The sequence below is a fragment of the Lacerta agilis genome, chromosome 9 (assembly GCF_009819535.1).
Source record: "Lacerta agilis isolate rLacAgi1 chromosome 9, rLacAgi1.pri, whole genome shotgun sequence".
In the NCBI taxonomy this organism is placed as follows: Eukaryota; Metazoa; Chordata; class Lepidosauria; order Squamata; family Lacertidae; genus Lacerta; species Lacerta agilis.
In genome coordinates this window covers 63,982,134-64,007,873 of record NC_046320.1, presented here as the reverse complement: position 1 = coordinate 64,007,873, position 25,740 = coordinate 63,982,134, and the positions used below count along the sequence as shown (strand labels likewise).

At 46.1% G+C, this 25,740-nt stretch overlaps 1 protein-coding gene across 2 annotated transcripts in view; it reads right to left on the bottom strand.

Moving 5' to 3' along the window:
* The window catches only part of CCNI (cyclin I), a 50,477-nt gene that overhangs the window by 9,551 nt on the left and 15,186 nt on the right, over window positions 1-25,740 (bottom strand). The window contains exon 2 of one of the 2 annotated variants that reach the window (XM_033160860.1): window positions 14,469-14,625. The exons of the other annotated variant lie outside the window; for it this stretch is intronic. Coding sequence (XP_033016751.1) covers window positions 14,469-14,582 — 114 coding nt within the window. The 5' untranslated portion in view covers window positions 14,583-14,625. The remainder of the gene's footprint in view (window positions 1-14,468; window positions 14,626-25,740) is intronic. 2 annotated transcript variants of the gene reach the window in all.

The following is a 25,740-nucleotide window of genomic DNA, read 5'->3' as shown; positions in this document are numbered from 1 at the left end:
AAGATCACAGGGCAGTTCACAATAGAGCAGGCATCCCCAAACTCGGCCTTCCAGCTGTTTTGGGACTACAATTCCCATCATCCCTGACCACTGGTCCTGTTAGCTAGGGATGATGGGAGTTGTAGTCCCAAAACAGCTGGAGGGCCGAGTTTGGGGGGTGTCTGCAATAGAGAAATGCAAAATGAAAACACCTAAAGGTGTATGATGAAGGCGCCAGGCGGGCCTCCTTGGGGAGAGCATTCCACAAACGGGGGGCCACCACAGAAAAGGCCCTTTCTTGTGTTGCCACCCTCTGGGCTTCACATGGAAGCAGCACACGAAGAAGGGCCTCCGATGACGATCACAGAGTCCGGGTTGGTTCCTACGGGGAGAGGCGGGAAGTATTGTGGTCCTAAACTATTTAAGGCTTATAGTTCAAAACCAGCACTATGAACTGGGCCCATGCTTTGCAGCTGGCATCCAAGCAATGACAAGAGCGAAGGGGTACAGCCCCCTGCCCTGTGCCTTCCTTCTGCGTGGTTGTATAAATTGGGTCCAGAGCAAGAAGGAAAAATAATGGGTGGGCATTACCTCCTTGACAAGAAGGAAGGGGGCCAATACGGAGAGGCGGGCCCACTGGGCACACCATGCTCAATGCCCCAATAAAGGGGGGGGGACCCATGGAGCTGATGGGAGTTGTAGTCCAAACAGGAGTTGTAGTTCTACTCTACAGCAGTGATGGCCAAACTTGGCCATACAGCTGTTTTGGGACTACAACTCCCATCATCCCTAGCTAACAGGACCAGTGGTCGGGGATGATGGGAATTGTAGTCCCAAAACAGCTGGAGGGCCACGTTTGGCCATCACTGTTCTACAGGAACCAGGCCTGCAGCACTTGGGAGGGCAGCTGTCCTGTCTGAACTCTTGGGAAGGACGGAAGGAAGGAAGGAAGGAAGGAAGGAAGGAAGGAAGGGCCATTCTCTGATGCTACCACCCAGGGCACACTGTGATCCTAGGTGCATGAGGCCAGCACAGCAGACTCTGTTTCTATTTTGCTTCGGGAGAAGTTCTCCTCTAGCTGAAGAACCACCCAAACGTTTCACTGGAAAGTTACGGCCAGGGCGGAGGAGACTCCGGGTTTGCGACGGCACGGGGAGTGGAAAATTTGAGTCCTTTACACCGTTTACACCCACACTTGCTGAAATTGCACAGCGCTGTGGGAGGAGCGATGTTTCAAGCCTATGAATGCAAGTTGCTCCCACTGCTAACATGGCCCCATTCTGTTTGTGCCCAAAGACTTGGCCTTCTGGAATATTTGCATTCAGCTGCTTGGCTTCTGTGGAAAAGCCCTGCCCCCTTAGGTAATTTCTAAGAAACCTGCAGAGCCAAAGTGTTAGCTGGAGCAGCCAGATGCGAAGCAAATGTGCTTTACTTAACCATCCGTGACTACAGATCTTGATAGGCCTGGAGAAGAAAACCCTTGCAAAAGGAGAAGCAGCAGCTACTGTAGGGGCTGTGTGGTTTTAGGGATTTGCCACTATACATCTAATGCACTACAATGCTAATTTAAACACCCCGGAGAACCCTGGGAGCTGTGGTTTGCTATGGGTGCTGAGAGTTGTTAGCAGACCCCCCCATTCCCCCTCACAGAACTACAGTTCCCAGGACTGTGGAAGACTACTACAATATACGATTACTGCGGTTTCGTTTCTACGTGCACAAAGATTGAAAGGCACTGCCTTACCCTTATGGAAGAATGGCAGAAAAACATTGCTGGTCTTGGCTGAGATGGCTAAGCTGACATGTTCAATTATATAGAAATCATTCGTTAAGGTTTGGAAATTTCTTACGCACTTTTTGCGTGAAAGGGGGAAAAAAGCGACTTATAATATCTGGATTTGAAGATTGAAAAAAATATATACTGGTTTATAGAAGATAGAATGGCTGGATCCTAAAGAATGAGTAGCATATGTAGCTGCAGAGAGTCCTTTTATTTTACTAAAATAAAAAATTCCTTCCAGTAGCACCTTAGAGACCAACTAAGTTTGTTCTTGGTATGAGCTTTCATGTGCATGCACACTTCTTCAGATACGTCTATAGACCCTTATATATAGTGAGAGAGTGGGGAGGGGTATTACTCAGAAGGGTGGTGGGAATGGGTGATTGGCTGATAGGGGTGGAAAACCTGTTGACGACTGTAAACGACTGCAATTAGTCCTAAAGGAAAAAGCAAGGGGTGACATGGCTAAAAATAGCTTTGTCATGTCTAATGAGATAAGAATCCAATGTCTCTGGTTTTAAGTTTGGTGATAAGTTGCAATTCAGCAACTTCTCTTTCCAGTCTATTTCTGAAATTCCTTTGTAACACACTCAGACGGAAGAGATAAGACAGTCTTCCGTTCTCACACTCTCTCTCAGACACTCATGTGATTTATACTAATCACAATAGCCAAGCTGAAGCAGCAGAGGCTACACAAAATCTAACAATGTGTACCCCTTCCAGTAGCACCTTAGAGACCAACTAAGTTAGTTCTTGGTATGAGCTTTCGTGTGCATGCACACTTCTTCAGATATTTTACTGTTTCTTTCTTTCTTTCTTTTCTCTGTCTTTCTCCTTCCTTAGATTTCTCCTTTTCTTGTATTTTCCTCCTTCTGGCTTCGTTCCATTTTTATAAGATTAAGTAGCTGTTTTATCTCAGTACGTTCTAGAAAAGATGCTTTGTAATGGTTATGTATTTCTGTACACCTTCGAATAAGCATCAATACATAAACATAATTAATAAAAAGAACAATTGCCAGGGTGGTTTAACAATCCACGGTTGCACTGGTGCAAGTCTTCTGCCCCAGCAGAACAGTCCTTGGCTCATGAATGGAGGCAAGGAAATGAACGATTAAAAAACACAGCATTCTACCCCTGCAAAGCAACCTGCAAGCCAGTTTACAGCCTGGTCCAAATAAGTGCTTAGGACAGAGTGTAATGTCAACCAAATACCCCCCGCAAACCATGAGAATCGCATGGTTTGCGCTAGTGAACAATGGTCAGCACACCTTGTCCTGAGAAGTACTGATTTTTGGACCAGACGCCATCCACGTAAACATGTAGGCAGGTTTCGTGAAGGTCAACGTTTGAGATGCCAGTGTTGGTTCAACCACAAGTTTAGGGAGATCTCCTGCCTGGTCAGAGGAAGGGATAAAGGAGCTAGGATAAGAAGGGGAAATTGTTCCCTTTCAACATTGGAAAGGGTAACTGCAGGTAAAGGTAAAAAGGTAAAGCACCCCTGGACAGTTAAGTCCAGTCAAAGGTGACTATGGAGTTGCGGCGCTCATCTCGCTTTCAGGCCGAGGGAGCCAGCGCTTGTCCACAGACAGGGTTCCAGGTCATGGGGCCAGCAGGACTAAACCGCTTCTGGCACAACGGGACACTGTGACGGAAACCAGAGCGCATGGAAACCCCGTTTACCTTCCCGCCACAGCAGTACCTCTTTATCTACTCGCACTGGTATGCTTTCGAACTGCTAGGTTGGCAGGAGCTGGGGCAGAGCAACGGGAGCTCACCCTGTCGCGGGGATTCGAACCGCCAACCTTCTGATCGGCAAGCCCAAGAGGGTCAGTGGTTTAGACCACAGCGCCACCCGCTGCACCCAGGCATCAGCTACACCTGAGCAGGTCTAGTGGGGAGGTAGAAGTAACCTCAAGGCAGTTGCGAGAGTTAACATGGCAGGCTTTGTCCCGACGCCTCTGCTTTCAGCTGTAACATCCACACAGATCCTTGGGGAAACAGCTGTAGTTCAGTGGTAGAGTCTCTGTTTTGCAAGCAAAAGGTTCCAGGTTTGATCCCTGGCACCTCCAGTTGGGGTTTGGGACGATTCCTGCCTTGGACCCAGGAGAACTCAGTATATCCTATATCTCCTTATCTGATCTCGCGACGTCTCGGCTAAAATATCTGATCCTTTCAAAATGGCAAACACCACAGGAACCTGGTGCCTGGAACATGGCACCCCAAAATATCATCGCAAACCAAAATGACGTGGAAGGTTGTGTCTGACTAAGTCACACTCAAGAGCAAGCCCACTGAAAACAAGTTAGTCAAGTCCATTTATTACAAATGGGTCTACTCGGAGCAGGACTTGCAATGTCAGCAGGGAGGAGGAGCCGAGGTTGAAGACAGCATTGGATGTGGACCACAGGAGTATTACATGCATCAGCTGTGCACCTATTATTAATTGATTAATTGATGTGCTGCCAAATGGCCAAGATGACGTCCGTTTACAAGTATAAAACCAATTACGAAAAATGCACACTCACCCACACGCAGCCTAACTAAAATGCACAATAAAAAAACACCCCATCCAAACATTAAAATAAACCGCCAGAATTAAAATGTGCAATTAAACAAGCCCTAGCCTGTCTCTCTCGCTCACACATACCCAAAACAAATGCAGATAATGGTTAAATTTTGTTTTTTTGCAGATGGGTGCTTTGGATCCATAGGAGCATTTAAAACAAAAACAAAATATACGCTTAGAAAACATCCTACATAATTACAGTAAGGCAAAAAAAGTTTAAGGTTGAATACTGTCCCGAAACTTGTTATTCCGGAACATCACAAACATAATTTGTTTCTCTGGAAGTTTGTTCGCCTGCTTTCCATTATATGTTTCTTTAATAGCACCTGTTTTCATACTTGTCTTTCTTTTATAGCACATTAATTTAGACAATTATGATATTCCAAATTGTATTGAAGCATTCCGAGACTGTAGGAGGCCTGCTACCCCACCGCCCATTAGCAAGTAGCGTACTTTTCCGTCTATAACACACCCCCATATATAAGACCCTCCTATTTGGGGGGGCTCAAATTTAAGAAAATGGGGGGGAGAGATGGCACAGAGTTGTTGAGCTTTTTTGCGGTGGGGGGGCTCACGGTTGTTAAGCAATTTTTTGGGGGGGTGGGGGGAGATGCCGAACCGAATATCACTCACACAACTGGCAAATGCTAACATACGCGTGCCTAACTGCCATGGCGGCAGCAGCCAATCAAAAGGAGGCCTTGCCACTTCCGCTAATAACCCACCCATTTGACAAAGCAGCAGCCAATCCTAAGTGGCCCTTGCAGCACACACCACTCACCCACCCAATCGCTAGATCCTGCTCGCAGGTGCAACCAATCCCCCCTCTGCACTGCCCATGCATAAAACGCCCCCCCCCCATTTTTTCCCTTTATTTTGTAGTAAAAAAACCCCCACAAAAACCCTCATATAACGCACAGAAAAGTACGGTATACAGGTCTTGGCAGAAAAGCAAGTGAATATCTATAATTGAATTCCTTAAGTAAAACCCAATGCTGGCTCCCATCATCATGAGCATGTTGGGAAACGCCCTGGGGGTGCCCTTGCAGCCCCCCCGAACTCCGAGCGTCCTCTGGTATGCGCAGCTCTGGAAAAGGCACTTCCCTTCTTCTCCAGTGCGCTTCAGCGACATACACCAACTGGTATATGCACACTAATCTTTTAGCATAACACAGCAAGAAGCGTGAGACATCGTAGAGCTAATCTACGTATTCATTTACACACTATGTACAGAAAAAGGAGTCATGGCGTCCTCTCTCTCCAGAGAGAAGAAACAGGGACAAGTAAAAGCAAAAGTACAGTACAATAGTACGTATAGCGGAAGAGATAAGGCTGTCTTCCGTTCCCACACTCTTCCCAGACAGGCATGTGAATTTACACCAATCACATCCGCTGCATCGGAGGGGTGAAATACTAACAGAGCACCCAGCCATTTCCCTGATTAGGTTTCTAACACTGAGCCACACAGGTCACTTGGTCAACACAGGAACATAGGCCAGCTGCCTTAATCCAACCCACACCATTTGGTCCTTTTAGCTTAGCATTCTCGACACTGTGGCTCTCCAGGGTTTCAGGCAGGGGATATTCCCATCCCAACTTGGGAGATGCTGGAGGTTTAAGCTGGGACTTCAGGCAGGCAGAACAGATGCTCTACCACTGAGCTACGGCCCAAGCTACAGCCTTCCCCGCTATGGTGCAATATATTGTATTTCTATTTAAATTATAGCAATTATTTATAAATATACACGCATGCACGCACACTCCCCTGGGGGGGGGCGTTATTATGCATTTCCTGTTCTTTGGCAACACGAACGCAGCCACCATACAGAACAGCAGGATTTCACCCTGCATAAGATTACATAACTATAACCAGGTTTGTGCAGTCTGGGGTGCGGGGAGGTTAAAAGGGTTTTCAAGCTGCTTAAAGGATGAGCTTCAACATATAGCAAAGGTGGCACAGATCCAGAAACGGGACTTTTAAAAAACCGTTTTTGCATTTCCAAGTGCCCCCATCTGGCTCTCGGCAAAAGCAGGGGTTGCGCTAAAGCAGATGGCTCAGCAGCTGCAAAAAAAAAAAAAAATGTTTTCAGGATCGCACAGAGGTGGAAAGCCCCCAATCGTACTCATTGTGCACCCCCCCCTCCAACCAAATCACCCGGAGCCAGCTGACGCTCTTGCAGCCAGACTCTTAATAATAATAATAATAATAATAATAATAATAATATTTATTATTTGTACCCCGCCCATCTGGCTGGATTTCCCCAGCCACTCTGGGCGGCTTCCAACAAAAATCAGATACAAAAATATCTCACATTAAAAACTTCCCTAAAAAGGACCACAGCTGCTGCTTCTGAAACCTTTTCAAAGGCAGCCCCATGTACAAGGCGCTGCAGTAATCTAGACAGGAGGCTTCCAGACCCATAGGTGCTTCCACATGTATCCGATGTACGCACAGCTAAGACAAAGAGAGAGAGAGAGAGAGAGAGAGAGAGAGATGCTCTGACCGGCTGCTCCACAGCCTGAACACCTCGACTTCTTTCTCCTGTACTAACATCCCTGTGTGTTAATTGCTACCCTGTTTTTTAATAAATGAACACTTGGGACCTGACTGAAGTCTCCTGCATCTCAGGGATCGTAGTTTTAACAGCTGCCTCGGAGACCCTTGGCCCTTCCTGCCACCCACGCTCCTTAGATCCGTACCAGCGGGGCCCGGAAACCCAGGATAATCCGTGGTATTTGTGTTATGCCGGTGGCAATCGCTGCACGCTGTCCGGATGCCAGCACACAGGAAACCTGCCTGGGCCTTGAGCCAAGGCGAGAGCTTCTTCAAGAACAGCTATGCCAAAGGGGCGAAGGCAGCTGGCTGGATAACTAGCTCCCAATCCCCCATATTCATTCTCCAGTATCTAATGCAGGCTTGTAAATAAAAACAATACAGCACACGCACACACCTGGTCGCCTACGGCAAGTCAAGATCTCCTCCAGGCAACCAGTTAGAAATCTCACATCTTTCTCGTTCAGGCCTTGGATTTTCCACACATACCTAATACAGTAGTACCTCCGGTTACGTAACCCCCACGGTTATGTAAACTTCAGGATGCGAAAGCGGTAAACCCAGAAGTATTTGACCAGGTTTCGCCCCTGCGCACATGCACACAAGCGGTCCTCAGGTTGCGGAAACCTGGGGATCCGACCGGACCTCCAGAACGGATCCTGTCTGCGACTAGAGATGTGAAGGCCCGGAAAAAAACCCCAGAAAAATTCGGGGGGGGGGACCGTCCGTTCCCCGTCCCCCCCCCCGGTTTTTTCCTGAAGCCTTTTTTGTTTTTTTCCCGAAACATTGGAAAATTTGAAAAAATAAAAATTAGATTATGGAATGTTTTATTTTAACATGATGAATAAAACATTTTAAGATAAGGGGTTCAAATATTTTATAAATCATTTCTTAAAAAAATATGTATGGTATCAGATTATTCTAATTTCTGTGAGGACAAGCAAGTCCTAGGTTCTCTCCAATGCAAGAACAAGATACATTTCTTCATTTAGGAGGTGCTGTTGTCACTAGAAAAGAAAAAGGTTTCAGTTTTGTTTTTGCATGCGTGTGGTATGCATTGGTTCTGTTCCTCTTCACTAGGCCTCAAAGCACTGGAAGAAAATATAGAGCAACGAAAAGGGCCTGAAAGTATATACTTAATTACAGCTCAGAAAATGATTCTGATTAAATTTCATGCCCATTCATTGAAACTTAGTCCCACTTCCTTCTTCAGTTCTTTTTATGAGAATGTTTTTTTAAAAAAATACTGTGGAGAGGAAATATAATTGTTACTTCTGGATTTTTAAAAATTGTTTTGTGGAGAGTTTGTTTTGTTCCCCATAAACTAGTAAACAGTTCAGGAGATTGTTGCTCCATTTGCTACAAATACAAATAAATATTATTTCAAAAGTAAATACTGTTTGTAATAACTGTTTGGATACACTATATTTTTAATATGCCAGTTGTGATAATTTTATGCCCATTAAAATTGTCCATAGTTATATTTTATGTTTCTAAAGTAACAGAATGACTTTCAATCTGGAAATGAAAAAAGAAGTGCTAATTAGCATTTTTTTTTTCAATTTTTCCAAAAATTTCCGTTTAAAAAAAAAAAAAAACCAGGAGGAAAACGGTTTTTTTTCCAAGCTTCAAAATTTCCGGAAATTTTACATCTCTATCCGCAACCAGAGGTACCACTGTATAAGTATGTTCTGGGGAAGTGATTTGCTTGCACTTGTGGTGCACGAGTTTCATTCAGGTGGTGTGTGGATTTGTGTTTGAAGATGGGCAGTATTGCATTAAATATTTTGTACTGATTTTTACTTGTCTTTTTATTGCTTTCTTAACTTCTTACATTGCATTTCGTAGTATCACAAACTGAATTCTGTGGAAATAGAATTCAAATCCGAACACAACTGTTGTTGGCATCCGTCTGAAGTACTGTGCCCAGTTCTGGGCGCCACAATTTCAGAAGGATATTAACAAGCAGGAACATGTGAAGAGGAGGGCAACCGAGTTGATCAAGGGTCTGGAAACCAGGCCTTATGATGAATGGTTGAAGGAGCTAAAAGTATGTTTAGTCTGGAAAAGAAGAGGTATGATTGTTGTTGTTCAGTCGTTAAGTCGTGTCCGACTCTTCGTGTCCCCATGGACCAGAGCACGCCAGGCACCCCTATCCTCCACTACCTCCTGCAGTTTGGCCAAACTCATGCCAGTCTCTTCAAGAACACTGTCCAACCATCTCGTCCTCTGTGCCCTCCATCTTTCCCAACATCAGGGTCTTTTCCAGGGAGTCTTCTCTTCTCATGAGGTGGCCAAAGTATTGGAGCCTCAACTTCAGGATCTGCCATCTTCAAATATCTCAAGGACTGTCACATGGAAGATGGAGCAAGCTTGTTTTCTCCTGCTCTGGAGGGTAGGACCAGAACCAGTGTCTTCCAGTTACAAGAAAGGAGATTCTGACTCAAAATCAGGAAGAACTTTCTGACAGTAAGAGCTGTTTGACAGCGGAACAGTCTCCCTTGAGAGACGGTGGACTCTCCTTCCTTGGAGGTTTTTAAGCAGAGGTTGGGTGGCCACCTGTCATGGATGCTTTAGCTGAGATTCCGGCATTGCAGGGGGTTGGACTAGATGACCCTCTGGGTCCTTTCCAGTTCTATAATTCTATGACCAAATGGGCCATTGGCCTGATCCACCGGGCTAATCTTAAATTCTTATGTGTATGGGATTGCCACCTGAGACAATTACCTTCAAGTTGGCACCACTGAAAACATGCAAAGGTTTTTTGCTATTTGTGTGCTACTTTTAAGTGCACAAGCCGGGAGCCAGCTTTTTTACTGCAGAATTTTAAAGTCACCCTGGGCAGAGAATTTTACTTTTACAGCAGACACAGCCTTGCAATCGCCCTGTCAATGACTGGGACATTTCCTAGTGCAATGAACTGCGAGAGTGTTAATAAATACGGTATCTTCAGATTATTTAGTTAGGAGACTGTTGACCTTTGACTGGGAAAATAATAAAATTGGTATTTAGCACTAAGCTGAAGTACCTTGTTTCAACAGAAAAGTCCAAAGTCCCTTCTGATATATTTTGCATGCGTGTTGATTCCAAAATAAATGATTTTATATCGCTGCAATAAACCCAGGATTGACAAACACTCAAATATATTTATTTCTCTGTGGTGACATATTTGGCTGTTTTGTTTTTTGCCTCGGGCCCCCAATGTTTTCCCCCCCCCAGCCCCCCATGAAATGCACTCAGGAATCCTAACCACTTTAAAACGTGTCCTTAAAAAAATACTTACATTACATATTTGGCTGAAAGCAATTTATCAGAATTGCAGCTTCTAAAAGCCCAGTCTGAATCAATGCCAAACAAGTTAATGCTAACGCAGGAAAGAACCTGATAATCCAGTGGAAAAGGCGGTGTTAAAAATAAATGCAAGTTGCTTCTAAGCGCAGATGTTGACCTAGTGAGTAGGAGGAAGCGGACTTACTTAAGTGGAAACTTCCAGGCCCTAAGTAGGTGTCCCGTTAAAATGCTTATACAGTATAGGGATTTCTCTGTCTGCCCCCTCTCTCTTTTAAAGGGAGCTACAATCGACAGACATCTATCAGGCACAAAATTCAAATCCTTGCACCTCCATGCAGTTGGCGCTCTACGGAAGTCTCTGCATTAGATCCTGGAGAACTATCACTGGCGGCGCAGACTGAACATTGCCACTCGCTTAACACGATTCAGTCCCATCTGCTACAAACACTTAAAAGCAGTATTACCAGTGCTTTTTTTTCAGCCGGAGTGCAGTTCCGGCATTTCTCAGGCGGGCGCCACTGCGATCCGGCGCTCCCCCTGCCCGCTTCTTGCCTTTACGTACTTCTGAGAAGCCCAAAACGAACATTTCGAGTCGAAACGGAAGCTGGCCAGCGTGTGCAAGATTACACTTTTTTAAGATCCACCAAGCTCCTACCTCAGGGGTAGGCAACCTAAGGCCCAGGGCGTGGATGCGGCCCAATCGCCTTCTCAATCCGGCCAGTGTACAGTCCGGGAATCAGCATGTTTTTACATGAGTAGAAAGTGCCCTTTTATTTAAAATGCATCTCTGGGTTATTTCTGGGGCCTGACTGGTGTTTTTACTCGAGTAGAATGTGTACTTTTATTGAAAATGCATCTCTGGGTTATTTGTGGGGCACAGGAATCCGTTCATCCCCCCCCCAAAAAAAAATATAGACCAGCCCACCACATGGTCTGAGGGACAGTGGACTGGCCAACGGCCGAAAAAGGTTGCTGACCCCTGGACTAGCTGCTATCGGTCTAACTATGGGGCAGGGCCGATTCGGATTTCCTTTCCCCCCCAATCTGTCTCCCCGTGTAGCAATGGCGGGTTATAAGCTTACCTGCCAGGCCTCTACCTTTGCTTTACGTGAGGGCCATTCCGAGCTGCCCTAGGTATCTTCCTGAATCTAGGAGGACAAGGGAATCAGGGGGACATTCAATCGACTTGCCCCAGAACCAGGGGCGGCCCCCAAACCAGCTAAGGAGACAGCTTGCCATAGTTTTTAGCAGCTCCACAGGCTGCAGATGATGATGATGATGATGATGATAATAATTTACTTATACCCTGCCCATCTGGCTGGGTTTCCCCAGCCACTCTGGGCGGCTTCCAACAGCATGTTAAAATACAATAATTTATTAAACATTAAAAGCTTCCCTAACCAGGGCTGTTTTAAGATGTCTCCTAAAAGTCTGGTAGTTGGTTTCCTCTTTGAGATCTGGTGGGAGGGTGTTCCACAGGGCGGGTGCCATTACCGAGAAGGCCCTCTGCCTGGTTCCCTGTAACTTGGCTTCTCGTAGCGAGGGAACCACCACAAGGCCCTTGGCACTGGACCTCAAACTGGCATCTGTTCAGGGCTGCCCTGAGTCCAGTGTTTGAAATTCACCATCTGGAGGTGCATGCCTGGGGACCCTTGGATCTTGCTTGTTTTCACACACTAACAGCACATCCTGTAGAATTCTAACTGCGGCATTTTATCAGCACAAACAAGAACCAAAATGTTGTGCTGAAAAATACGACTTCCGAGCCTTCTGTCCCCGAAATGGCAACTAGACATTCCGTTTTGCTGACTGTAACCGTGGTTTAAGGAGCCATTTGGCACCTAGCTTGGATATCTGAGTCACCCAGTGACTTCCTGTAACATCTTCATTTTGAGTTCCAATGCCTATTTTTCTTGGGGGGGAAAGGCATTGAGTATTACACCACTTTAAATGTTTAAATATGCCAACTTGGATGTTACACAAGGGTAAACCTAAAAGGAGAGAGGGAGGAATTTGTGCAGGAACAGGGAGAGGAAAAATCGACTGCAAACTTGCTCTGCGTCTCTTCACTGGTAGTACTTCTGCCTAGGTCCCAGAACAGAAATTCCTGGACTTCTGGACAGGCTCTGCAGAAGTCCTCCGGTCTTTACAGAAGGTATTTCTGTTGGACCAAATGGGCGGGCAATGAAACGGCAAGTAGCACAGAGTTGTGGTCCAAAGAAGCGGAGGTCTGTGTAAATCAAAAGCCTGCGACTTTACTAACCTATGAAAAGAAACTGCCTGCCTGAGCTTCGACACCGAACCCTCAGCTAACTAAAACAAAATTCTAAACGTTAAACGGAAACGTGAGGGGCCAACCTAGCATGAGACCTACGGGTGAGAGTCTTTCACAAGGCCGTTTCCATGGTTTTGAAGCCATGGAAGCCAGACAGTCACACCCACGTGGATTTGGGTTTTTTTTTTAAAATGCCTGACAGCTAGCCAACGGCAATCCCAAACTAATCAACCTGAACGCAAATATGAAACCACACAAAGGATTCCGTTGTGCAAAAGGTGGGAACAAACAAGCTTGGCCCTGTGGCTTGACAATGACCAGGCAGCTCGACATAACTTTTGAAAGGGACAATCTGTCCCGGCAACAATTTAAAGTGCTTGACACGGAACCCACGCCTGCAAAATGCCTGCAGCTTGGGATGCAAGACCATAGCAATGAAACCTATGTACTGCCGCTGGAGCACAGATGAAAGCATCCCTCGGTTGCCATGGATACCATGTGGGCTAATGGAAACACGCTCCTCCCATTGCAAATCTCTGACAGCTCGTACAATGCAGCAGTTATGGGACTGAGCTATGCAAGGCCACAGCCGCACCACAGATTTAATATAGTGAATAATCTATCATAATGCTCTTCTCCACAAGGCCTAAAGCAATGAACAGATCCAGCCGTTGCCAACAACACCTTATTGTGCCTCGTCCTAAGTCTTCCTCCAGATGCTCCCATCAAATTTGGGCCCCTTCTGCACTATGCGTTTAAAAATACATTGAACCATCATGACTTTCCGCAAAAAAATAATAATCCTGAGAACTGTAGTTTGCTGGGGGTGCTGAGAGCCCCAGCTCCCCTCACAGAACTCTGGGAACTGCAGTTCAGGGGAGGAATAGAGGTATCCTAAGAACCCCCCAAGCAGCCTGAACAAACTACAGTTCCCAGCATTCTTGGGGTGAAACCATGACTGTTTGAAGCAGTAGACGAGTATTTTAAATGTATGTTGCAGGCGTCTCCCCCCAGTCTCTTGAAAATATGGGGTAGCTCCTGAAGATTCCTGACATCAGGATTTCCCAAAGTAGTTAATATTGACCCTCTCCCCCCATATATGGGGTGAATAAAGACTAGGGATCAAAAAGGGCTTGGGGTGAGGGGAAAGTTTCCTATGTATAGTGTGAATAGTACTAGTACTAGTAATAATAAATAATAATAATATTTATACCCCACCCATCTGGCTGGGTTTCCCCAGCCACTCTGGGCAGCTTCCAACAAAATACAGTCGTACCTTGGTTGACGAACACCTTAGCAGTCAAACGTTTTGGCTCCCAAACGCCGCAAACCTGGAAGCCAAACGTCCTGCAGCCAATCAGAAGACACGCCTTGGAAGTCAAACATTTTGGAAGTCGAACGGACTTCCAGAACAGATTCCGTTCGGCTTCCAAGGTACGACTGTATCAAAAATACAATAAAACACCAAACATTAAAAACTTCCCTAAACAGGGCTGCCTTCAGATGTCTTCTAAAAGTCAGATAGTTGTTGGTTTCCTTGATATCTGATGGGAGGGTGTTCCGCAGGGCAGGCACCACCACCGAGAAGGCCCTCTGCCTGGTTCCCTGTAGCTTCACTTCTTGCAGGGAGGGAACCGCCAGAAGGCCCTCGGAGCTGGACCTCAGTGTCCGGGCTGAACGATGGGGGTGGAGATGCTCCTTCAGGTATAGTGTGAACAAATTAATAAGAAACTATGAGCCTCGGGGGGGGGGGGGATGCACCTCCCTTCCCAGAAAGGAACCTCTGCATTTAATAAGATGACTCCACAGTACAACAATATTCCATCTTTTTTACATTTTAGGATTTCTAGTAATGGTGATCGATGATTAAGATAAAGTATTTCTTGACTTTATCTGACTTGCGATGCCTGTGAATTTGCACTGGGGTTGATGACAACTTTGCAAGCTCATGAAGGGGGTCAATGAACTCAATCGGTTTGGAAAACCCTGCGCTAAACCGACAAATCAACCCACTCAACTTTACCTGACTGGGCTGAATTCTGCGCCGGTGGACTTTCCATATCTGAGCTTCCCTAGAGATTGCCGTCTCCAGAAGGAGACTCAACCTCTGGCTCTCCAGGGGTCCTGAAAACTTCATGGCACCCCAAGGGACTGCCGGCCACCCAACTGGATACAGCTACCTGCAAAGGAAAGAGAACATAACGGAAAGTTACTGGTTAAAGCAGGAGGGGGCAAAAATGGAGATCTGGTCCTACTGGAAGATTTCTGGACGATTTGCAGCAGGTCGGCAAAGGTTGCTGACTCCCAACAGCTTTAACCAAATTTTGAACTACTGAGAGCTGCATCTGCAAATAGTTTTACTTGTGCATTTTATACCTCCTTTTGTTTTACGAAGCGGCGTACAGGCAAATACAGAAACAGAAGGCAAGTTAGAATATCAATCAAATCTATCGCGAAATGCAACATGTGAGCCAGGCGTCATAAAACCATCAGCACCGATTTCTGGAACTAAAAACAGAAGGTCTGGTTGCATAAGCCATGTCCTGAACAGCCAACTATAGCCTTCAAATAGGGAGAAGACACATCTTTGGGTAGGCTGTCCGCAAAACCTTGAATTCTTTTAAAAGGGATGCAACGTGCATGAGATTTGGGCACCCCAATAAGTAGCCAGGGTGACTCATTTTACAAAAGCTCTGGCTTCTGGCTCGCATGCAATGCATTGCAGTAACCCAAATTTCTGCATGCAGTGCAGGTGGCACTACCACTGAGCTATCTATGGCTCTTCCCAAGGTTTCGGTGGAGTTTTTTTTTTAATGTGCTTTTTAAAAAAATGATGCACTGTTTACATTTCATTCATTGTTAACTGCATGTCAGTTGGAATGCTTTTGAGTAGAAAAGAAGCTAGCAAACACAGTAAAGTGGGGGGAATCAAGAGGACATGGCCATTCAGTAAACGCAGGAGGATACCTAGGCAATGCTGGATCTTCCATTGAAATGAATGGGGAAGCCCAGGCTGGCAAGACTCTCTGGGTTTTGCAAGCTCTTAATTGCTGCACACAGGTCCAAAGGAAGGCTAAGTCTTTTGTTTTCGCCTCTGCTTTTCTGCATTTGTCAGTGGAAAGTCCCGACATAAAATGCAGAAGTCAGTCAACTGAAATTATGACACCTAAGTACACAAATCTGCCGTGCCCAGATTTGGATTCTGCCTCGTACCTGCTGGCTGGTCAGCAACAAGTGGTACGCTATACTGCTCTGGCACCGAGACTTTTCTTCGGTGCATTTAAGAGCCCGGGCACACCTCCCTGAAAATGGCAAAAAAAAAAACCCTTTTCAATCTGAAATTGCAAAGAGCAGCCAGCTGGAACCCAGCCTCGAATGTCAGCATGTGGAATATTCCATGAGATGAGGGAGTTGAGCTTCAGGTCTGGCCAAAAAAACAGGATTCCAGAAGGGCAGCAAAACTGTTCAAAGGAGGAAGCTTGTTTTTCCAGCGTTCTGAGACCGGCTTGCTCCAGCTGAATGGAGTTTCTGCTCTTAAATCCCTACTTGCAAAGAGGGACTTTGCCCCCGACTTAGAAAGAGGCCCAGCTCAGTCCCAGTGCCAAAAATCAGCGCAACCTTCCAAATCGACAACTGGCAAATCAAGTTTTGAAGGTGCGTGTCTGCTTTCAGGTGGAGTTTCATCAGTAGTTTCTACGTTCTCGCTACACTTTCTGCATCTGCTCCTGTCTCCTCCCACAGCGGCCCTGGAGTGTGGTTTGTCTATTCAGGCATCGCAACAAACCATCTGTACCGCAAACCATGGTTTGCACACCCACGTCAAGCCACGGTTTCCGATTCCACTTTGGGAGCCACTCACAAGCCCTGGAGTTTCTCAACATTGCACCAGCCTGACTCTAAACTTGTTCCATCCAAAATAGGACTTTTCTATCTGTCACCCCTGGACATTCCTTTAAAGTAACGGGGGGGGGGGGCACATAGATACAGGATTCTTGTTTTTCCACATAGCTCCATCACTCCCCAAGCTAAGTGAACTTTGGACGGATAGACTTTCTGGCTTAAGAACACCTTAGCAGAATGTTTCAACAAGCCTGTGTCCTTAGGTTTTCCAACAGGGATGGGGAACTTAAAATATCACAGAATTTTAGAGTTGGAAGGGACACCAAGGGTCATCTAGTCCGACCCCCCTGCAAGGCAGGAATCCTGCCCATTGTTGTGCCATGGTTGGGTTCGAACCACCGGCCTTCTGGTTAACAGCCAGACGCACTGAGCCATTGTGCCCTGTGGACCTTTTCCGGGGATGATGGGAAAGCCACTTCCGTCCTCAGAAGGAGATGGTGTTGTGGGTGGTCATGACCTCCCCACGTGCGCATGGGTGCCCAGCTCCTGCGCGATAGGGGGAATCCCAGCTGCGTCACTCCCAACTTGATCGGCCTGGGGGTGTGGTCTGCCCCCATTTAAGCAGGGCGCAGCCGGGAATTCCTCCTCTTCCCTGCTTCCAGCTTTTCCGGGGATGATGGGAACTGCAGTGCAGCCACAACAGAAAGGGCACTGGCCCCCCAATCGCTATTTTAAGTTGTATAAAACGAACTGTTTGAGTCTGTTCAGAAAGTCAGCTTAAAACTGGCCCCCAGACTCCAGGTGGGGGCGCTCACCTGAGCTCCCAGCAGCCGAGTCACTGCTGCTTGCTGGGATGCCGAGGGTTGGGGGGAGCTGGGCGCAGGGCAAACACGCCAGCAGGAGGGCTGGAATGGCTCTGCCAGTGTTTTTGCACTGCAATGACTTCCCTACGGCCTCATCCCTCTCCTTTTCTATAAGCAACGGCAACTCAGCTGTCATGGAATCATGGAACTGCAGAGTTGGAAGCAGGGTGCATTTGATTTAAATCAAATCGATTCTAAAGCTCAGAGAACAAGCGCTGTTATCGCTATGAATAGGACCCTAAATGGCAATTTTTAGGCCATATTTTAATGCCCCAATTCTAATCTATATATTTAAATGCTACTGTATACGTATGTATGTGTGTGTATTGTTTTTGTTGTGTAAATTTTAATGTATTATTTTTGTATTATTGATTTAGTAAGTTGGTCCGTGACCGTAAAAATAAATCATTCATTCATTCAAATCATGATTTAAATCACTAGTCAGTAAGACTAGATTTAAATCTTTTTTTTACAGAAGGACTCGTTCTTGCTGGTATAATCTTAATATTTACAACCAGAGGAAGGTTTCATTTTTGGAATAATAAATATTCAGAGTAGTTTTTACAGTTACTGTAAATAAAAAATTACTGATTTGGTTACACTATTAGAAATACATAGACAGATAATTATGAAAGTATTGTGAGGTTTAATAAGCTAACTGTTTATATTTGGACAACTTTTCTGCTGTACTTTATTGGAAGGAGAAAAATAATCATTTCCTTAATAGCAATTTAAACCATTTATTTAACTAAAACAATAACATTATTGTATATGTATCCATGTTTGTTAACTGATGTGGTTACTTAGACTGAGTTTTAGCACACATGAAAAACTTAAAACAAATCCTCATTTCCTATTGAATAGCCTTTGGACTATAATGTAACTTAAATAGAAAACTATCTTCAGAAAGATTTTTCCTACAAAAGCATTTTATTTTAAAAATCCGATTTAAAATTTAAAAATCTAATTTAAAAATTTAAAAATCTAATTTAAAAATTTAAAAATTGTGTGTGTGTGTGTGTTATATATATATATATATATATCTCCACCCCGGTTGGAAGGGACACCCGGGGTCATCTAGTCCACCCCCTGCAATGCAGGAATCTCAACTAAAGCATCCATGACAAGAGGGCCACCCAGGTCGGATGCTTGCCCCTTGCCGTACCCCTATCCATGCCCCCCAGCAGTTGCTCACCACATGCACTGCCCTCCCCCCACAGCAATAAATATACCGATACTCTGGTTATAAGGAACCCGTGCTGCAGGCCGAGGTCCGTGGGAAAGCACGTTCAGCTTGGAAAAGCTTCTGCCAGGTTGCGAAATCAGACGCCTAGGAAGTTGGCCAGCTCTTTGGTCAAGCTGCTGACAAAGCTTGCGATTGTGAGATTTACAAAGAGCCTGGGCGCACCTGTAGGATCTAAACAGCAAGCGAGACGGCGTTCTCTCTGCCTGTTTTCAGGCAAGCAAGAAATGACGAAAGTCGGCGCTGGAAACAAACTAGCTCAACAACAACAACAACAACAACATTGCAAGACAAAACTTTCAATCTCCACAAAGTTCGTTCAGAGAAAATCCATATACACCAAATTAATGTTGTAGAGACAGGAGTTTTTTAAAATGGCCATAGGTCAGGTGGCCACAGGGTGTGGAGGTTGTGGTCTTCCAGATGTTGCTGACCACTGGCAAGGGCGGCCGGGATTGATGTGAGTTGGATTTTAGCAACATCTGGAGGGCAAAGACTCCCCATCCCTGCCCTAAGTGACTGCAGCAAGGGACTTTTAAGATATGCATCTGCAGAAGATCTTAACAGTCCAGCAACTTCCTAAGCCAAAACCAATTTGCACAAAGGCCAACTTGCATGTAATTGAACATGTGCATTAAAGCTCTGAGGACCATTTGCTGGGGATAACAAGTAGAAGAGAATGCTAACTCTTGCTTGTGGGCTTCCCAGAGTCATCTGGTTGGTCTTCCTGAAAAAAAGGATGCGGGACTAGATTTATTTTACTTTTTAAAACACTGCATTTTCTTGATTGCGAGAAAACCTCTAAGCTATGGGTCGGCAAACGAAGGCCCGGGGGGCCAGATCAGGCCCAATCGCCTTCTAAATCTGGCCCGCGGGCGGTCTGGGAATCAGCGTGTTTTTACAGGAGTAGAATGTGTCCTTTTATTTAAAATTCACCTCTGGGTTATTTGTGGGGCCTGCCTGGTGTTTTTATCCAAGTAGAATGTGTGCTTTTATTGAAAATGCATCTCTGGGTTATTTGTGGGGCATAGGAATTTGTTCATTCCCCCCCCCCCAAAAAAAATAGGCCAGCCCCCTACAAGCTCTGAGGGACAGTGGACCGGCTCCCTGCTAAAAAAGTTCGCTGACCCCTGCTCTAAGCGGTTTACGCACATGCAAAGCATTTAAACTATCGATTTTTTTAAAAAATGACCGAATGATCCAAGAGATAATACAAATCTATACAGTAGCTAAAAAGAAATAAAACAAACCCAACTTCTCTCGACCTTTTAAGCATGTGCCAAAGCATTTAAACTATCGATTTTTTTTAAAAAAATGACCGAATGATCCAAGAGATAATACAAATCTATACAGTAGCTAAAAAGAAATAAAACAAACCCAACTTCTCTCGACGTTTTAGGCATGTGCCAAAAAGAGGAGGGAAGGAGCCTGATGTGGATAACACACGCAGTCCCAAAGTATGGTGCCGCCACACTCAAAGAAGGAACACACTTGTTTTCTCCTGCTGTGGAGGGTGGGACTTGAATTGAATTGAAAGGAGATTTCGACCAAACATCCGAAGGAACTTTCTGACAGTGAGAGCTGTTTGACCATGGAACCGTCTCCCTCTGGAGGTTGTGGACTCTCCTTCCTTGGAGGTTTTCAAGCAGAGGTTGGACGGTCATCTGTCCTGGATCTTTTAGCTGAGATTCCTGCATTGCAGGGGGTTGCACTAGGACGACCCGTTTTTGCAAGGCATAACTGCACTGTGGGCTTTTTGGCAAACAAGATCGTGGACATCTGCAAGGAGGCCATGGGCCGGCTGGGGTTGCCCTAACCCAGGGGTCAGCAACCTTTTCCAGCCGTGGGCCGGTCCACCATCCCTCAGACCAATGTGGTGGGGCTGGAATATGTTTTGGGGAAAAAAATATGAAAGAATTCCTATGCCCCACAAATAACCTAGAGATGCATTTTAAATAAAAGCACACATTCTACTCATGTAAAAAACATGCTGATTCCTGGACCATCTGCGGGCTGGATTGAGAAGGCGATTGGTGTCAGGGGAACCTCCAGAGGCAGCGGAGAGCAGCCTGAAGTGGAGGGAGGGACCATTGATGCTCAGAGTACCCAACACGACCCGAGGACCCCGGAGACATCTTGTGGAAGCAATAGGCAGGAAGAGAGCTCAGTGGTAGAGGGGCTGTCAGACGCTCCTGGGTCCGGACATTTACCGAGCAGGTCAGGGACAGAGGGGGAGATGGTAGTTCCGTCGCCCCAATTACGTAAGGGGGCTTAAACGGAAGGAAGGGAGGGAGGGAGGAGACTTGGGGTCCCCAAGTTTCTTTGCTGGAGGCGCTCCAGAAAAGCACCACTTCCGGGATCTGAGAGTGACTAAGACGGCCGTGGAATTTCGAGCTCTGTCTTGTACATATCTGTATAATAAACTGCTGTAAATATACAGACCCTGAGTCACCGCCTTTCTACTTGTGAGGAGCACCGCAAACCCTTACAGCTGGGCAGCATCCGGCCCACAGGCCTTAGGTTGCCTACCACTGCCCTAAACCCACCCCATTCCACATGTTCCAAACAGACATATGCAGAGATGGACTGGTCTCTAACCAAGGAGTCTACTATCCAGCTGTGTTCAGACTGAAACTTCCTCTTAGCTTATTGAGGTTTTTGCGGGGAGGGAGGGGGGAAGGCAGTCTGTTTGCTCCCCCCAAAACTGCTTTTCTAAGCAGCTTACTCAAGATGTTGCAAGTTGGGGGAAATACTTTGAGCCTGGTTGCTCAAGGGGACACTTGAGAGTAGCGCTCTAAAATTGCAAACACAGAAAGTAATGATTAAGCTTCCCTGGTTATAAAACAGGAAAGAGGATTCCCTTTGGTTCATTCCATGGCGTTACTTCTGTTGGAAACGAAGGGAACTTCCCACCCTACTGTGTTTTCTTCACAGCATAAAAGGAACCTGGGCTAGTTTTGCTTCTTTTTTTGACCAGACTGGTTCTTTTTGGAGTTGACAGAACTCCACAAATGAAACCAGAAAAAAGCCCAAAACTCTCTGACGCCTCCATTGCGGTTTGCAAAGATATCTGTCGAATGATCTAAGGCAGACTTGCCTTTTTCCCATCCAGCCAACGCAGCAGGAGTTGGGAATTTGTGGGCAACAGAATCTTAGAATTGTAGCGCTGGAAGGGCACCCGAGGGTCATCTAGTCCAACCCCCTGCAATGCAGGAATCTCCAAATCTTGTTGGGACTACATCTCCCATCAACCCTGGTCACTTACCATGGTGGCTGCTGGGAGTTGAAGTCCAATCGCCTACTGGGATAGCCTAGTCGGTACAGCATGAGGCTCTGAATCTCAGGGTCGTGGGTTCGAGCCCCACGTTGGGCAAAATATGCCTGCATTATGAAGGGTTGGACTAGATGCCCCTCAGGGTCCCTTCCGACTCTACAATTCTATGATTATAATGTCCGCAAGCTCACCAACTGCGGTATTTCTCACATGCACATAAAATTTAATAAATTAAAGCTCCTATGAATAATCAGCGCAATTACATAAATCGGGTGACAGCTCTATAAGTTAAGCCTTGAAAGTAAAGCTGGGGGGGGGGAATAATTAGAAATTATGTATGGAAAATAGAAAAATAGCAAACTTAACATCCCCTCCTTTTACCCAACCTGAAGGCATAGTTCACATCTAAATAATTACAAGAAAGTTTGCATAACCACCAAGGGAGACCATCCATCTCTGTTTTAATCTATTTGCCACCTGCAAGAAGGGGAGAGAGGCTGGCTCACAATACCTTGTTCCAGGAAAGATATAGCCTCGGTCAGAAACTATTGCTTTCGAACTGCTAGGTTAGCAGGAGCTTGAACAGAGCAACAAGGGCTCACCCCATCGCGAAGATTTGAACCACTGACCTTCCGGTTGGCAAGCCCAAGAGGCTCAGTGGTTTAGACCACAGCGTACACCACCGTGACAGTCCAGCTACTAGCCTCAATGGCAATGTTCAACTTGAAGCATCAGAGGCAGTTGTTGGCATATTTCTGTCGTGAGAGTCAACGGAGGGCATCTACAGGGGCAAAGTCAAACTGCTGGATAATCACAGTGCCTGCCGCGACCGCAGAGACCGCTAGCTCGTAACTGCGGCTGCCTCCCTAGTTGTTTCCCCTGCATTAAACCAGGGCTGCAGTCGCCAAAACGGAATGCCTAGTTGCCATTTGGGGGCCGTTTTTCAATGCGACTTTTCGTTTCCTGATATTCCTTCCGATTCTGCAGATAAATTACAATGGATAGAATTCTTCAGGAGGAGTTGCTAGTATTTGAAAACAGTCAAGATCCAAGGATCCCGAGGCACGCACCTCCGGAAGGTGCGAGACGCCAGGCGCCATCCTGGCACCCGGGCATGTTCACTTGGTCACAAGCGGCCGATAGCCAGGTGCAAAATACACTTTGTGAATTCTGAACGCTGTCTCCGGGGCTTTCTTCTGAACGAGCGGCAACTGCACCTGCATGCAGCCAACGTCTCCTCCGCCCTTTTCATGCCTCTCCTGGTTCTGGGAGGCCAGCAGGGAGAGGAGCAGCTTCTGCCTCTGATTCTGGACAGCTCTCTGCCACAGAATCTCCCTTCTCACCAAGCCCTGTTACCCCTTCAGCTTCTTACACCTCCTCTTCCCAGTCTTCTCCCTCTGACCACTCGTGGTCGTCCTACTACCACTGCCCAGGCTCTGAGCCTTCCTCCCTTGGGGGTTCCCCAGCTGGTTCCTTCCACCATTCCCTCTGCGTCAAACCAGCCCATGACATGCAACCACCATTGGGACAACCAGTGATCAGGATTAGGCAGGAGAAACGTAGCGATTTCAGAAATTCCTGCAGCAGATGGAAAGCCTCAGAGAGAGCAAGTTAAATGTTAACGGGGAACTGAGCCAATTTGGTCCTTTACTATTTAAACACGCACGCAACCCAACACATGCTTCATTCATTACACAGGAAGAGAGGCCTGTGGGCAAAATCTCTCTCGGGTGGGAGGGACACACGGGGGGGGGCAGTGGAATTATGCTGACGCAAAAACAAAAACAAAAAACAGGAAAATGTTGTTGCAAAAAAACAGAGTTATTAAATAAACAGATAAAATTAACTTACTCTGTAATAAAATCAGGGACAAATAAGGGACAAACAAACACCAGTGCAAATGACCGTCATCCCAGTAACTTTCCATTCATCCGTGAGAATCCAAGAGGCTGGGAGAAAATCTATTCCTGCTGAGCAACTGCGGTGAAAGAGCAGATATACCTTTTTACTTCTACGGGCAAAAGTAAAATTGCAAGACAGCAGGACACTTCTCTCCCAAACCACTACCGTGGGTGTCTAAAAACACAGAACACGGCCTTATAACCAGGGAAGGAAATGTCAGGGAAAGTGCTGTCTGGATTCGGCCTTTAAGCCATACACCATCTTGTTATGTTTTAAAATGTAACCCATGAGATCGCTTTGCCCCATACATGCCCAGTCGACTCCTTAGGTCAGCGGTGCTGCATAATACCAGCACATCTGTAAGAACTTGATTGTTTCATGTGGCAACTTTGGAACTCCCTGCCTATTGATATCAGGCAGGAACCTGATAGACATGCCTGCCCAGACGCTTGGAAAGTTTGTCCAAGCTTTGATTTGTTGTTGCTGTCATTTAAATTTGTATGCTGCTGGTCTCGGGGCGCCTACAACATAAAATCCCAATATATAAACACAAAATACACAAGAACGACCCACTAGTCCTCCCCTCCCCTTTTGATTTGTTTTAGCCTATTCCAGGCATAGGCAACCTTCGGCTCTCCAGATGTTTTGGCCTACAACTCCCATGATCCCTAGCTAACAGGACCAGTGGTCAGGGATGATGGGAATTGTAGTCCGAAACATCTGGAGAGCCGAAGGTTGCTGACCCCGGGCCTATTCTTTTGCAGTTTTAACCATCGAATTACAGTGCTACCTTGGTTCTCAAACTTAATCCGCCCCGGAAGTCCGTTCCAAAACCAAAGCGTTCCAAAACCAAGGCACGCATTCCCATAGAAAGTAATGCAAAATGGATTAATCCGTTCCAGACTTTTAAAAAACAACCCCTAAAACAGCAATTTAACATGAATTTTACTATCCAACGAGACCACTGATCCATAAAATGGAAACAATAAACAATGTACTGCAGTCAATCAATCAATAAATCAATAGCTGAACTGGGTTCCACACAGTCACAAAAACAAAACAAAAGAACCACAAAAACAAAAATGCAAAATATATAGCAAAAGCAGGCAGACCACAGTGTTAACACTCAAAACGGAAGCGTGGCACTCAAGTCAGAAGTGTTAACACTCAAAACGGAGCATGTTCAGCTTCCAAAAAAAGGTTTGCAAACCGGAACACTTACTTCCGGGTTTGCAGTGTTTGGGTTCCAAGTTGTTTGAGTACCAAGGCGTTTGAGAACCAAGGTACCACTGTATGGTTGTGAATGTTTTAGCAAATGTTTTATTGTTTCCTCCCACACTCCCAGCTGCCCTTCATTCCAAGGAGGCATTTGCAAAAGTGGCTAATATTAATGAGCAGAGAGAGTGGTCTCCAGCCCTTTTCTCTTGGGATTAGAGGCTGATCCAAGACCCAGCTGCTTGGGGGGGGAGGTGTTTCCCCCCCCCAAGACCTCAGCAGGTGCTCAGAAGGAGCAGGTGCGCTCCAGCGATGCCGTGGGGCACCCGAAGGGCATTTTCCCACACCGCTCTTCGCAGGCAAATCCCAGGCCCCTCGGAAGGGAGAGGAAGGCAGGCAGGCAGAGACCGCCAGCCCCTCCTAATCTAAAAAAAATGTTAATCTTGGAGCCCGCTGCCAGTTTTCTAAATTGAACATCTGCCAAATGGAAGACACAAGAGAAGGATTCAGGTCTGTATTAGGAAAGTAAATCAGCAAGAAAGGGGGGCATCTATACGCAAGCACTTAAAAAGGGACATTTTCAAGTCAACGCAGAACACAGGCTCTGTGGAGCCAAGGGTCGCCCTGGCGACTTGCCAACCTGCCCGAGGACTGCAACTAATTTCCAGATATATATATATAGAGAGAGAGAGAGAGAGAGAGAGAGAGAGAGAGAGAATAGAATATATGGACATGCATGTCGACAGATTTTGATCAGACATGCTTTTAGACATATGCTTGCTAACAACAAGGCCAGTGGAAGTGATGATATTCCAGCTGAACTATTTAAAATCCTAAAAGATGATGCTGTTAAGGTGCTACACTCAATATGCCAGCAAGTTTGGAAAACTCAGCAGTGGCCAGAGGATTGGAGAAGATCAGTCTACATCCCAATCCCAAAGAAGGGCAGTGCCAAAAA